Here is a 15,767-nt window from a genome sequence, read left to right as displayed (position 1 = left end):
TAAGGTTTTGGGACAGCAGAAGTCGTGGTCTAAAGAATTGACCATCTGCATATTCGAAGAACTGAAAGAAGGTGCCGTTTTTGGTACCATTCTACTTCGGCCAAGTTAAGGAACCATATTAAAATGGCAATCAAAATTATGTAAGATAGAGTATCATAAAATATAATATTTTAAATCATCTGAAATTGATTGAAATCAGTAGAAGAGATCCGAGGCCATGCAAGTGTTTCTGAAATGGCCGGGAAGGAAATTTCATCCCATAAATTTGATATGCAATCACTCGTCGTCCAGCGTGGAGGTGAGAAAACTGCCTGTCTTATCAATTATTGTTCGTCAAGGTCGACGCGTAAAGTACAAATGAATAATGGTATGTTATACTTACCAGCTGCCATCATGAGGTCCACGATCGCCCAATTCCATGACCGCAGCGGATCCCAACAGTTTCCTTCGCGTCTTCATAACACAACGCCGTACCGTCAATTCGAATTCCTGACTCAATGTGTATGCACCTCAATTGGAGTGCTAATAAAATCACTCTTATTGAGTCGTACGGGAACGAGCCTCACAGTTACAGTTTATCGTTATATTATTACAGTTACGGAAATTCAGTCTCGCAATATGACATAGCGCTGTAATTGAAATCGTGTTTCAAAATTGGCGAGAAGATTCATCGAAAAACTTCTTTCAGCAATTTTACCCACTTACTGGTAAAAGGTGGTGTGAATCTGGGAGAAGGACATCTTAAAGAGCGGTTAACCGCGTTGTTGATCGCCGTGCGGAGGGCCATCCATAAATGACATCAATACGGGTCACTTACACGACCCTTATTACTTGCCCCCCCGCCCTTATAATAATGACCTCACTAAACCCCATTCTTATACTCTCCATATTTTCTCATTACACAGGACATCTAAAAAAGATAATATTTTGTCTTATGAACATTTGTATGTTTCGTATACGATTATCGCACATAATACTTTTAACCACTCTTAAATGATGCCAAGCATCGAACGCCACGAGCGGGCTTTTTAAAATTGAGCTAAAAAATTTATCGGTGAATGGAACAGTGTTTGGAGTAAAAATCGGCATAATTTTACGTCTCGTTTGCTTAGCCTACTCCTCGATACAAGATATTACGTTGTCGGAGTTACCCTTCCCCCTTGTGTGACGACGTCATGCATGAACGGCCCGTATCAAAAATGTATCGAGAGCCAATAATCCAATCAAAATGTGATCTTAATATAAGGGAACAAATATTTTCTGTGAATATATCTTCCTGGTACTTGAGATCCCAACGAATTAAACCCCAACACCATTAAAATAATAAGAAGTCATCGTGAACCTAATCGCCATGTCCACGTAAAGTTTGAGTTTAACGAATAATTTTTCAAGTTATGCGCACGAAGTTGTCCAGATTGCAAATGCTAATAACTTATCAATGTAAAAGAGAGTCAGTAAAAGTATTGAGTAATCGTTTCATCAATCGACTGGTTTATAAGCAGCTTTCATGCGTGATGTCAATCTGCAACAGAGTTCACATTAAACATATTCTAAGTAAGACTGTATTAGAAGAATTAGGTGCGCTTATATGCTGCCAAGTGGCCACTACAAAAAATCACGATGTACGTGAAACAACCGTAAGTTGAAGAATTCAATTATGTGTACTTGGATATGTGGTATAGACCGTGTGCCGTTTGAACGTACATAAATTCATTCAATATCTAAACCGTCATTGTGCTTCGTCTTGGAAACAGGTTTCGATGCTGAAGTACCCAATAGTACCCATATCCTATTTACAGGAAAGTCAGTCAAGGTATATCTATTTGTGAACAATGCATAAGGCATTTCGTGCCAACGTGCCTCGAATATAATACCAGTCACCTCGGATCTGGTGAATTTTTCTTCACATCCTATCATGTTAATTTAAACGAACTAGCATCATTATTTTCTTAATATCTGTCCATGCTGATTACCAGTAGTGTTCTCGTAGTATTGTATTCCTTCGCTATTTAGAAGTGGACGACAAAAACTCAAGCTGTGAAAAAAAAATCACCACCTATTCCCCAAAGTGTTCACAATGACGGGTGTTTAAGCCATTGTACGGCTGCTTCTTTCAATACGGATTTCCAAGCCATTTGAGAACATTTCCAAGTAAGTGAAAACTTAGATTGACAAAAGTGATACAAGCATGTTGAACGCAATGAGCGAGCAACTTGAATATACCACCTTAATTCACAGAGACGATATCATATAATGAATCTATTACTCTAATCAAGTGCTGGAAGAAAAATATTAGTGTATACGTGTCTAATACCTACAAAAATATTGAATTATGTTATCATAAAATGAAAGGATGCAATGAGAGCTCGGAATCAAATATATCGGGCATGATAATTTTTTTTTTCCAGGGCTTGTATCCGCAAATCTACATGTTGCCTAGCTGTTGTAAAAATACGGTTTCACCGTATCAGTCCGAGCTCAAGTTCGTTGGTACTTGACATAATCTTCATTAGGGCAAATATCGAATAGTTATAGCCTTAATATAAATTCCTAACTCGTAATCATGCTCCTTATACTCTAAAATCGATCAGGCTACCGACCAATTGTTAGAATCCAGCTCGTCCGGCAGACTATCATCCATATTCGTATGCATGCATCGGCAGTTTACAGTTTTCTTACTCTTGGCAGAAATCCTCAGCAAGGTGTGGAAAATGGAAAATCGAATTATCCGATAACTTGTGTTCACTTACACTTAATATCGAGACTTTCAACTATCGCATTATGTCTGGATCTTTGTACCGAAAGTGAGATCGAGGAAAGTGAAATACATGCTACCGATCACGTGTGAGATTGAAAACAAATGATCTCGCATTCTGTTTGAAGCGTCAACGTCGGTAGTTGAGTTCATTCAATTTCACTCGCATACTTCCTTCACCGCGGTATTATAAGTATAGCCCATGTTATGTATAACATAATACATAGCTGGAGGTATGCAGTGTCAACAAGCTCGCGTTAGGCATTAACCAAACTCGAGGGTTTCCGACTGATCTACATACAACGCTCAGCGGCGTCGATCCAGACCCGTGCGATAATTATAATTTTAGGATTCTTGTGCGACGTGAGGGATGTGGACCCAAACTAACCGTAAATATAGTCCAACAACTGAATGCAACTGATTTCTATGCTCAGTTTATAAAAGTTGTTTTCCGGAGGATGTGGCTAATATCAACGTTACACGGCATAAGAATTCGTATGCAATAGCGACGCACTTCTACGTTGTACCATGTGACAGAATATTGAATAGGGCCTCAGGCCTCGAACCGGGCCGATCTTATCATGGGCATATTTGGAAAGTGCTAAAACAACCGTATTAGGACGTTCGGGGGACCGTGCCCAGTTGGGAAGCTCGTCAATACCTCTTCGACTCTAGGATTTTTTACAAAGATATGAAAGAAGAATGAATGGGCCTCTAGTGATATCTAGGGTTGCACCATTGTACAATTTCTTTTACAATAAGAGACTGTGAGATTCTTGTAAACTAATCCGGCACAAGATTTTATATGCATACTCGTTCAATTGTATTTACGTTATAATGGACTGTAGCCCCGAGTGATACAATTCTAGTGAAATGGGTGTATCATTCGTAAAACATTGCAGATTACTCGCCAAGGGCAGAAGCAGGGCTACGTATATACGCGAGGTGACTTGGAGTTCAAAGTTTATTTTAGTGGTGTCAAAGTATTGCGTAGTCACGAAGAAGTTACACATGTACAACTGATGTGAGTATATTGGATAACGTTGGCATAATTGAAGAATATTCACAGCGATAGCAGCCAGCGGATAGCCCCTCGATTCGGCTCCTATGTAACGTTATAAAGTAAGAAATCCTGAATTTGTCAAAGAATAAAAAAGATAAAATTTTCTTAAATCAGAACAAACACTTCGAAGGTATGATGAAAATAGCACTTGGAAAAAGGAAAGGCTCCGGCAGAATAGAATTCCAAATTTTTATAACCCTGTAATATCTGCGAGTTAGTGACGCTTTCGGGTCTAATTCACTGTAATAATATATATGTACTTCCGCCAACGCACACGCATCGACGGATTTACTTTGAATAAATACAAAATTTCAGCAACGAAGAGCATACACGCGCGACAAGACTGCCCAATCATCACCTTTCTTAGACAATAAACAATATCTCAGTCTCTGTTCTACATGTGTACTTTTTTTTATCGCCTATCTCGATCCAACTCCGCGTCGCGTCGTACGGCTATATTTCACCAGCACGCAACTTGTGCCGCGAGCCACACCGGTTATGTTTCCAACTACGTATTTCAAACCTGCTAACGAACTGAGATGATTATCTGAATTGCCGACGCATTGTGATCCTGCTGGTGCTCGAGGTTACCTTTCGAGTATTTCTTTCGACCTTCGGTATTATTTTCTTCTCGTGATAAGCATACCCCTTAGGTTTACCTGCAACAAAGGAGAGACGATTGTTGAATTGGGCATTTTGTTTGGCGATTAGTGAAAATCTTCATTTCTCTCGAATGGAATGGGTATCTTTCGATCTGTCAAGCGTGCGAGGAAAAAAAAAACCTGTTCTATTTACATTTGCGACGGCAATTATGCGAACAGTACCGTTTGGAGTAAAAATTACTTGGATTGCGGCATTTGACAAATTTAAAGAACACCCGCAAACGTAACATTAACACCCTAATTGGCGATTCTCGCCATAATCCTTGTAATTTTTACTACATAAAAGTGCTGTTCGTATAACTATCTTCGCATGGGTAAATCCCACAGGTTCTTTTTCCTTGTACACTCGGATTAATTCAAATTATGATCATAAATCAGGTTCAACGAATTATGTACAGATACTTTGACGCATGCTCAATGCAGATTATCTCTGTAAATTCTCGTTGTCTCAAAAAATTACCGCTACGCAGTTTAAGTACATATCCGCATCGCTCCAAAAACATATTTGCCTTCGGCGTGGGATTTTCCGCAGCCGTAGCACGATACCATTGGCTTAGGTTCGCCGAAGTCATTTAATCTCGTGATTGTACACGAAAGTCGTGTGCTCTGAGTCGCGTTCTTTCTCGCCCTAGTAGGCAACGTTGGTATGGCGTTGCTGGCCGAGGAGACATATAACGGCTGCACATGCAAGATGCACGAACTTCAAGAGGCTTACATATAATTGCCTCCTCCGTCGCCTTCCTGCGGCTTGAGTGCCCAACCAGCATTCCTTGCTGCCGCGGCTATCACCGTATCTCAGGGAAGAAGGACACCGAGGATTCCCCGCATGGAAGCCCGTGCATGGATTAGAGTACGTGCCGACTACTTCCGCCGTTCAGTTATGAGGACGCTGACTACTACATTAGTTGAAATCTGTGCATCGGAGTTGAATTGCCGAGCGAGGAAGCGTCGGTTAACGATAGATGTACGTACGGGCCAGCTGTCTCGCACTTATAGCGATTAGCCGACCGTCGGGAGTTGCCCTTAGATGAAGAGCGATAAATCCAAACCGCGCGCGTATTGTTCATTTATTCGTGTGGCGAATATACATCTTGATCAACTTTGCCGGATAAATCTCCGAAGCGCAACAAAAATTTTATCAAGCTTTCAAATAATCATTTACCTAAATTCTTAACAAAAGCAATCAAAGAAACATGTCATGCCGACGACTCTCCATCAGTGCTCACTAGTTTCCCTCTTCTTATTCCCTTTCCAGAGGTCTGCATGAGGTCTTTCTAGGGATCGATGAGTTAAGGGTGGTGACCCAGCAGCACGCGACGTTCGGTGTTTAAAAGTTCCATATTCCGTTTTTAGGATCCGCTCAATTACAACTGTCCCGACTATCGGTGTTTCAAGTTTTTTCAACTTCCCCCCCTTATTTTTCAAGTAACAAGTGATTCATTTCGCTGAGCTTGCTGCGGCCAGCCGAAGAACTTCCCGCTGGAATGCGTATCGAGCCCACGAAACTTTCACAGATGAAATTTTATTCTCTTCTTCGGATCTCGTTATTGAAATAACACAAAAATCACACCGCCGGCAAAAATTCAAAAGTTTTCAGTCCTAAATTAAAAAAGTTTCGTCGATTGAGACCAAAAGCAACGGAACCCGTTGGTTGGTTCTACAGATATCGTCGGACAAAAAATTGATTTTACCAAACACAAAGTTATTTGAATAACAAATTAGAAAATTTAGAAAATACAATTTATTAACGTTTCATGGGCTTGAAATGTATCCCAGTGAAAACTTTTTAGGCTGGCCTCATCAAGGTCAACCAAATAAACTACTTGATGTTCTTTTTCGAACGAAGAATCCTGAAAAATTTGTCTCAAGTTTTATAGCTACCAGGTAACAATTATATTAAAATGATTTCGGTGAAAATGTAATTACATAACCGGCTCCGGGAACAAGTGGTACGTACGATATTCACAGAGATTCTCGCGTCGTCTCCCGCTGGCGTCGCTCATTTTCTACACTATTGTGCGTCGTCATACAATAGCAGGAATCTTAATTAAGCCTTGAAAATATAATCACAGGGGAACGAAGAGTCTTCTCATTAGAAAATTTTTGCTGGGTCATCCAATCACTCGAGACGTATCTAGACCAGATCCGTGCTTTTGATTTTTGAACTAGATTCATCGCGCAGTTTCGATCTCCGGCTACTCGAGACGCATTGGGTGTTCTCCTTCGGTCATTCGCCGAGTCTTGTGTCGGAGCTAGGTTAATCCGAGGCAACGCAGTAGAGTTACCTGTATACGCACGCACACATGCCCAACAGCCTTGAAGAACGGTTATGATGTTTTTATTATTAATTCGTTTTGCACGTTACTTGCCGGTGAACACTGCGATGCACGGAAACCAGTTTCTTCGGGTATAAGATTACGGCCGCGCTGTGATTCGTAGGGAATGATCTTACAGCTAGCATGGTTAGACGAAAACATTTACCGACACTGAATTTTCTTATCCCTCTCCATCTTAAAACCGGCTTACGGTCGTGAGCTTTCTAGAAGGTCTGGTTGTATCCATGGCTCGGTCAAGTTTGCTACTTAAAAAATTCCCTACGAGTTGGTGCAGCTTGCGTTGTTTCCGTAAGTTGAGCTAGCTGGTGACACCGAAAATATTTGTAACATAGCGCGGAAGAGCTTAGGCGTTTCTTTACTCTGGAAATAATTATTCTCTGGAATTCTTTCATTAATTCTAATGGAAAATATTTATTCTCATCGTAAATTAATATTCCCCAACGGCCAATAGCAAGAGTACTATGGTGAAAAGACTTGGGACTTGCATCTTCGGCTCCGTGATTGTTGAATTCGGATTAAATCTTCTCATTCCGCATGGTTAAAATCGTACAAGGATAACCATGAAAATTTTTATGTCCCCGTGAATATACAAAGTGAGCGTTTCGAGAGATCGCGTGTACGGAATATTTATATCATGATAACATGTTCGGTTGCCTGTGAGATTAATTCAAACTGAGAACTGAATATACTATATGTTTCAAATTAAAAACCTTAAAGTCGGTATCGATATTGCATCGATGGCCATTCCAATACGTTCGTATTTTGTACAAGTCGGACAATGGCATTTGCTCGATAGTATCAATAGCCACGAAAGTAAGGTTTTAAAAATATTTGATCCCGGGACAATTGGGAACAATAATAGTAGACGCAATATTTTTGGTGCAATGGTCTTTATGGATCGTCCATGTATGATAAGTATAGCGGTTTTTCAGTTCACAGCGGACGTGACGTACGCATGAGTATATTTATCGAGTGCAAACATTCACGCTATGATAGCAGGCACATAGCATCAGCCGGATTGAGTTCGAAATACTTGCCCGTCTCTCGTCGGTGAAATTCAAATAACTCACGAGGCTTCGGGAAGTACAAAGAAGCGCTAGTTCCTTCTAAGAGATAGAATTTATAACGGTGAATAAAGGTGGCCGTTGAGCAAGTGGGAGAACAGCAAGGTGGAGAGAGGTCACACTGTTCGTAAGATGGTTGATTTCAAAACACGTGGAAGAGAGCCGCTGCACTAGGCCGAAATTCAAACGTCGAACGTGTATTGACCATTAGCCTACTACTCAAAGTGACTAATAAGTAATACAAGTAGGTATACTTGTAAGAATGTGTTACTTGAACTGAGTTTTCATTTTTCAGCATATTGTAAAGCCAGAATTAAATCGCTCAGGTGTAAACGGTGACGATATTCTTCATTATGTGCCAGAATTCAAGTCGCCGGTCAAATCATTTGAGAACACTAATTCTTGTAACTGATTTTGGGGCTGGAGCATTCAGCAAGCTTAACGAATCAAAGCCAAACTATTAACCAAGCCGGTCCGGTAGAATTTGCGTCTAGAAGCGTATGAATGGTATTGCACGGGCGTGCATCTACACTTCTCCCATCTCTTCCCATCCACACTTGTACACGGAAGGAAAAAACTTATGAATTCATTCGAATCCATTGCGGTAACAAATAAAATATATATATTTTATGATACCTGTTTCAAACATTCAAGCTTATTAAGTATTCAAGAAATATGATCAGTAGCAATGTGTATCTGATGACCTTTTTTTGAAAATCAAACAGTCTGTAGCGAGCTGTAATAATAAAGGGTATATAAATAATCGGCACTGACACGCGTTTGATAGCGTTGTCAACATTCAACTACTTGCGATTAGGTATTTGCAATGTGTCGGGGAAGATTGACGCATGCGCGGTGTTAATGTTGAGAGATGGTGAGAAAAGATCCTAATTCCCACGGCCTTGAATTACACTTCCCGTCTTTTTTGATCTGAAGATTTACTGCCGTGAAAATATGCATGCTGGAGCTTACATTTTCTGCAAACGGTCTGAAAATGGAACTTCAGCATTACTTTTTCGTATCCGACAGATTTTCGTTTCAATCGAATGCTCGAATATTTATTTATCATCAATCGTACTATCTTCAGTCGCCCTGTATCCGATAAATCTCTGTGTTTAATCGGTCTGTGTCAAATTAATCTCGTGTTCAATACAGCTTTCTATTTTAGTGCATCTATCGGGTGGTATACAAACGGGCTTTCCCCCTCCCACCGGCTCCTATCGGTATACAGTCGTTGCCAATTTTTGGTCTTACCCGTAGTGCCGTCGTAGTTCACAGAGAACGAAAAGCTTACGTTTGTCAGTCCCATGCACGCATCGTGAAGCACCGAGGAACTGAAACGCCTAGTATTTTGAGAAAATCGTCTGACAAGCAAGCCTTAAGGTTGTGACCAGAATTACGTGCATACAGTAAAGAAATGTCTGTGCGAGATACTTTGGACGTTATACGATTGAGAATACTCTTCTCGTAGCTAGGCCTGACTGCACATGAGTGTGTGGTGTAAATACATACCTAGATAAGATAAGTTCCACCTTGGATGATTCAAATGCAGTCAACGAAAGAAGCAAGCAGTGAAATTTTAACTGCTGACCTCATTGTCTGTTTGGTGCTACAGATTATTTCCAATGACTTGGAAAAAAAATGCAAGCATGATAGGTCGGATGATGTTGATTGAATGAAATTGTGATGGATACCTGCAGTTTGTGCCAAATTGTACTTGCTTAAGAAGTGCAATACATATTTATAAATACTCTGCGAGGAATTTTAGCTGATAGAAATTGTTCGAAAATCGATCAGCTTGTAACGAATCGGACAAAACTTTGACTATGAAAGAGTGGGTAAATGATAAGAAAAAAGTGATTTCCTCAGCTTGACAAGATTAGTCCGCAATCGTCGGTACCTCTTTTATACACCTCTACGGTTTTTGCAGCGAACGTTCAGTAGGCATTCGTGGTAATAATCTGCAGTGAAATATACAAACGAAGATGCACGGACCTTACATTAGCGTATAAACATCATAGTTTCAAACTATTGGCAAATTATTGATAAATTCTTCTTTTCTCAAACGCTCGGAGTCTACCACGTTAGCGCCTTTATCGGATTCGTGGCAGAATCTATGGGGAACTTCAAACGGCCCTATTATCCTCATTGGTCATTGAGGAAAAGAGGAAAACGTCAGCGATAGCATTTCTAGTATTAATATTCGGGGTAGGCCCGATACTGCGTGACAATACTGAACGCACAGAGCGGCATATACTTACAAGTAGAGTTGTACAAAAACGTGCAATCTTCATCTATTACGGGCGTGAACCATGATGTAAATCAGTACGCGGACCCTGCAATGCTCTCGATGACGTGAGGGTATTACTACAATGCGGTGGTTTAACGACAATAATATATTATCATTATAAACTTGCATATTATATCTGTAATCAAGTATTACACAAATACATATTATTCACTTGGTATAAGTACAAGACCTTACAAATGTGTTGGATATAATTTGGCTTGAAAACACGTCGCGTCGAGGTATTTGATTCTGAGCGATCCTCCCGGCTTGGAATAATAATCTTATCGTTTGCTACGTGCAGAAAGAAGTGTTAATTATTACGTATTCGTTACTCGATTGCGACAGAAAATCCAGAGGACACACTGAATGCTGTACATATTTATATTATACACATTGTGAACTCTTTGCCGTGTGAGAAAACCGAGTAATGTAGATGATCGTGTCTAAGGTACTCATTTGTCAGGCTGAAGCGCGTACCATGCATGTATACCTGAGTGAGGTTGATTCTGACCTTCCTCATTTCAGCGGGTTCGAAATGACCAATAGTTAGAAGTACCAAATGGCACCGGTGCATCGTGCTGACGTGGCGTGTCGAAAAATTTAAGACAGATTTTATATCTGTTGTGGCATATATATGGACGGAACTTTGTCGGAGTTGAATCTACATCAATTGTGGTGGATCTACCTAAGCATATTGTAACTGTTACTACTGGTTTTGTAACGCTTACCTATTATCGGATTTGTAAATCTCGCCACAATTGATGTAGATTTAACTCTAAAAAAGTGTTGTCCATGTATTCACAACAGGAAATGTGAAATCTACATTATTTTTCTTTCGGTGCGGATTCTGACCGATTCAAGGCCACCTGGTGCCACCGCTTTTACCTATTCAACCTGTCGAGCTTCCATGCAATTAAATCAAGACACGGACAGCCTTAAATCGGCCATAATCCACCTTGGGAGGTGAACATACATAAGATGTATACCCGCCAACACACTAAAGTACAAAACACATTTCACGTACCAATGTTTTAAGGCATATGCAGGCCGACTTTGTGCACTTATAGGTGTGGAGTCGCTACGCATCGCTACGCAAGCATGTACACACCACATCGCATGAGTAGAGATAAGTGGTTATAGTCGAAGAATGGTTGGTAAGAATTGAGACTTGACACTCACTTGACACCTGTGAATTGAACGCTAAGATATCGTAGGGAGAGTTCTGCAGTCATAAGGTAGAGAAATTTTTTTTTAACAGCGAAGCCTTCGTCAATTATTGATCATGTAGTACGGTCAGTTTTAACCGTACCGTAGAATCTTGATTGTTCAAATTTATTGATTACGAGCGGATCTATAGCTGATGAGCGATAGTTCGAGTAGGTAATGGAAAGGTAACGTTAGATGAAACGATGATAGACGATAAAGAACGCTAGAATCATATGTATCGAACAGTAAGGTAGTGCATATTTTTAAAATTACTTTTTCACACATGATGTAGTACTTTAACGTTCGTCACATCGTTTTAGTTAAATAAAATACGTTTTACTTTGACGTAAGTTTGAGTTGTGATCTGGATAATCGCAGTTGTAGTGCAATGACGTGAGTTTTCAACAATAAAATTGTATAGCTGCAGCATTGGAGTGCATAGTCACATGATCTGTTAGAATTCTGACGCTAAATTTGAAATCCAATATCAGAAATTACGATAAAAATCAGTGCTTTCGATCGAACATACAGGTGACTCTAATGGATACAGAAAAATCTGTACCCTGCATAATATACTTGATAATCCATGTTTCAGTAAGGGCCAGCCAAGGCTCATCCGGGTATACAGATAATAAGTATGACCGCCGAGTAAAAGTTTCAAGGCTTGAGTAACCACAACCACGGCTTTAAAAAACCACTCATTTGGGATCATTAGGCACGCTCCATTGGGAGGAAACCATTGGAAACTGAGGATACCACGAGGATCCGTACTGTTTACTTTTTACCATATGCGCCTGCGGTACGCACTAAGGGACGCCACGGAAAATTTGGGGCGTTTGACGGCGACGAACAAAGCTCGATTTATTCATGAAAAACATACTGTGGTGGAGAATTTGGACAATTCTCATGTGTTGGTATTTTAAATTCCCCTCCGCTAATATCTTACTGTAGTAATCTCAGAGAATAATGTAACGAGAAATCGGATTTAGAGACGTTGTGTGAAACAAAGATGGCGCTGACACGTCAGCTAGGTTGGGGAGGGGATGGGTGAATGCTCTGTGAAGTAATCACGTGAAAATGCGACGGAGAACCGAACGGCCTACACATGCAGACAACGTCTTTACTTCGTTGCTGGGCCGTGTTTTTAATTGTGGTATTGTAATGGATATTTCATTAACGTAATTTCACTCCTATTTCTTTTCCCCATAAACTGTCCATACGCGTAGCAAACACCCACGCGAAGTTTCGTTTACACATAACCATAAAAGTATAACTAGTTGGACTAGTTGGAAAGTATATATATATGAGGTATTCCATGCCAACTGAGAGGTCATTTTCCCTGACCCTCGCCAATTTGTTTCATTATTTTTTATATGATTCTACAACCTGAAAAAAGCACTCATCATTTTTTTCAGATTTTTCGTCCCAACCTTTCTTTTTTAAAAAATGTTACAAACTCTTTTATGGTCTTAAAAAAAGACGCAATTTTTTTTTTTTTTTTGCAAAAATTCACATAATTTCTGGGTCTCAAAACCAACATTTTGAGCCATAGTTCAGAGTGAAGAATTGATTTTTAGTATTTTTTAAATAATTTTTTACAGGAATAATTTTTCTTATTTTGTATGTATTGTTACAAAGGGTGAAATCACCCGTTTTGTCCCCTTTTAAATGATCTAGTAGTCATCATAGATAAAAGACGTTTATAAACCTCTTATGTCTTTAAAAAGAATAAGGTTGCTGCGTCAACCGACATTATTGTAAAAACAGTCAGTCTCCAGACTTTAAAAAAAGAGCTTGTGTCCAAATACGTCTATTTTCTTTCTAAATATTCCTTGTTCGTGAGACTTCTTTGGCTCGGCGTTCGCTTAAGGTAGTAGCCCGGTGTGACGGGTTCAGAAAATCGATTTTTTTTTTTTTACATTTTTCGGAAGAAAAACATCTTAAAAATATGCTATAAAAATTTCAGACATAAATTTTAATTATTCTTAAAGTTATAGCTAAAATAAGAGAGCGCGCCGTGGTGTGTATGAAAGCGTGTGTATGAAAGCGTCGCTGTCAAATCTGTTGCTAATATTGTGCTTAAAAAGCCAACTGCAAAGAAGCCAGAACTTTACGTAGAGCTCTAAAAGCTGCTGAAAATGACAACTTTGAGGAAACGGAAGGACTGCTCTATGCACCAGGCATAGCTGATTAATGTAAGTATAATTTTATTGAAAAAAATCTGTTGTCAAAACTTTAAAAGCGTTTTTCTCAAAACCATGTTTTCGAAAGTTCGGGGAATCACTGACTCAAAACTATTCAACCGATTTAGCTAAAAATTTAACCCGTTATTCTAGACACACATATCTAGATGCCGAACCTTTAAAACATTTAATTTTTTAATTATAAACTATTTTATTTAAACAATTTATGAAGAAAAAAAATTAGATTTTGAGAACTTTTTTCACAAGTCCGCCATTTTGTTTTTGTTTTTTTATTTTTATGTATATTTAAGGTTCGGGACCTAAAATGAAGTCTACAGAATAATAATCTCTTTGAATTTTTTATTTCAGATGACTTTGGAAGGCTGTGTGTTTCCCCGAACCAACTCATCTTTTCTTTGAGGACTCCATATTGACGTCAAAAATTTTAAACAAATTAATGTAAAATTAACTTCAAAAAATTTTTTTTATATACTTCAAAACACCAATAAAAACATGTAAAAACTTTAAAACGATAGCATTTTATTTACTTTTTAAAAAAAAATCATGAAAAAACGTCTAAATTTCGGTCGTCACACCGGACTACTACCTTAAATCGCACAGAGAACTCTTTGATTCTCTTAGATCTTTCTTAATTTCCTCCCGTTGTTACAGTATACAAAACATTTGTTATGTTTGTAACATTTTTTAAAAAAGAATGGTTGGGTCGAAAAATCTGAAAAAAATGGTGAGTGCATTTTTTAGGTTGTAGAATCATATGAAAAATAATGAAGCAAATTGGCGGGGGTCGTATACATTTTTTTATTTTTGGTTTGAGTTTGGTTGTGTATGGTGAATATGATTTCAATTTCAAAATTCTTCCAGTGATTCCTCAAGTTCGAAAGTGTTCTTCCGCAGGTAATAATATTACCGCACGTTATGCAAACTATCGTCACAGAATGGTTTGAGATTGCTGTAAAGAGTACGTTTACTTCATATGCTCATCCGAACTACGGCCGCTGAACAGTAGGTATGCATGCCTTGTAGTTGTAGTCGCTAGAAGCCATTGCCAGCGAAACATGGAAGCGCAACGAAGGAGTGAGGGATGGAAAAGTCGGAGTCATCTTGAACCGTAAGGCTAAACTCTTGATCGGTCATCTGGTTCTACTTTTTCTACTTCTCATACACCTATTCATTTTCTTTCTCTTCTCGTCCTCCGAAACGAAGTAGTTCCTCGCCCTTTTTTCATTCCAGTTGATGCAGTTCCTTCTCTCATTTCGTTCTTCTTGTACTTGAGATCTTTGTTGATATTGCCATAGTTATTTCTCACTTTTTTCTCAACTTCGCCATCTTAGATATTTACAGTCTCCTTACACCTCCGGTGCTCAAAAGTTACCTCTACCTATGGAAACTGACGCCCTCTCATACCTCCTCTCCCATCGCTCCGCTTCTTGCTCCCACTTCTTTCATATCTTCTCTGACTTCTCTCCTCCTCCCTAAGTATGGCGAGTACAAGCGAACGAGAATCTCAGTGTCGTAGACGCATGAAATCCGTAGTATGCGCAGTAATATTTTCAAAATCATAGAAACCTGAAAAATGAAGAATATTCATAATAAAAGAGATTTCAAGATTTCTGGCTTGAGAATAATGATGAATTCTGAAATTATTATTGCACCAGCAGTACATATGTTTTCTAATACTACAGGATCCGTAAATATTCGTGGAAGATATCTTGCCAAACCCATACAAGGGTATTGACGGTGCGCATCTCACAAGAAATATCTCGCAAGATTCCAACAGCGTTGGAATGATATTCAAATTATTTGCGCGAAGAATCCCTCCGGATTCTTTGCGAGGGCTTTTTTGACTCGCAAATCAATTTCGTCTCTTTTTTTACAAAACTTTCAAAATGTTTTTTTATGCGCAGACCTGGTCACTTGGATTGTCGATATTTTGACTCTCATACATACCTGATTTCTAGTAGAAGAACGAAAATGATGTATCTTCCATATTTTAAATAACTATGCTCATCTGCGACTAGGCTACCAGATATATTCAGACCATCGTCTCAGAAATGTGATTGATTTCATTCACTACCGCATTCTCAGATTGAGATTTAGATCGAATAAATCTGCCTGATGATTTATCGAGGCTCGATCTAAGCGGGGTCTTGCATCCACGTTAATTTGAGATATTCTCACCCTTACTAC

General features: G+C 39.2%; 1 protein-coding gene and 1 long non-coding RNA gene across 8 annotated transcripts in view; one reads left to right on the top strand and one right to left on the bottom strand.

Annotated features, from left to right (window-relative positions):
• Egfr (epidermal growth factor receptor) overlaps nucleotides 1-15,767 on the bottom strand; it is an 87,535-nt gene that overhangs the window by 39,878 nt on the left and 31,890 nt on the right. For 4 of the 7 annotated variants that reach the window (XM_069133791.1, XM_046613203.2, XM_069133790.1 and 1 more), the window contains exon 1: nucleotides 383-4,320. The exons of 2 other annotated variants lie outside the window; for them this stretch is intronic. Coding sequence is in view for 2 of the 5 variants with exons in the window: in XM_046613203.2 (XP_046469159.1) it covers nucleotides 383-395 (13 nt within the window). In the remaining 3 variants the exon portion in view is untranslated. Of the gene's footprint in view, nucleotides 1-382; nucleotides 4,321-15,767 lie in introns of those variants that run through there. One more of the 7 variants, XM_069133792.1, reaches the window with a different exon arrangement.
• Nucleotides 13,425-14,024, top strand: LOC124212782 (uncharacterized). The gene is made up of 2 exons (XR_006881750.2): nucleotides 13,425-13,571; nucleotides 13,929-14,024. It is a non-coding gene; the product is annotated as an uncharacterized lncRNA (long non-coding RNA).

This window comes from Neodiprion pinetum, chromosome 2 (genome assembly GCF_021155775.2).
Source record: "Neodiprion pinetum isolate iyNeoPine1 chromosome 2, iyNeoPine1.2, whole genome shotgun sequence".
Lineage (NCBI taxonomy): Eukaryota > Metazoa > Arthropoda > Insecta > Hymenoptera > Diprionidae > Neodiprion > Neodiprion pinetum.
Note: the sequence above shows the minus strand (reverse complement) of the source record. Positions and strands in the feature narration are given on the sequence as shown.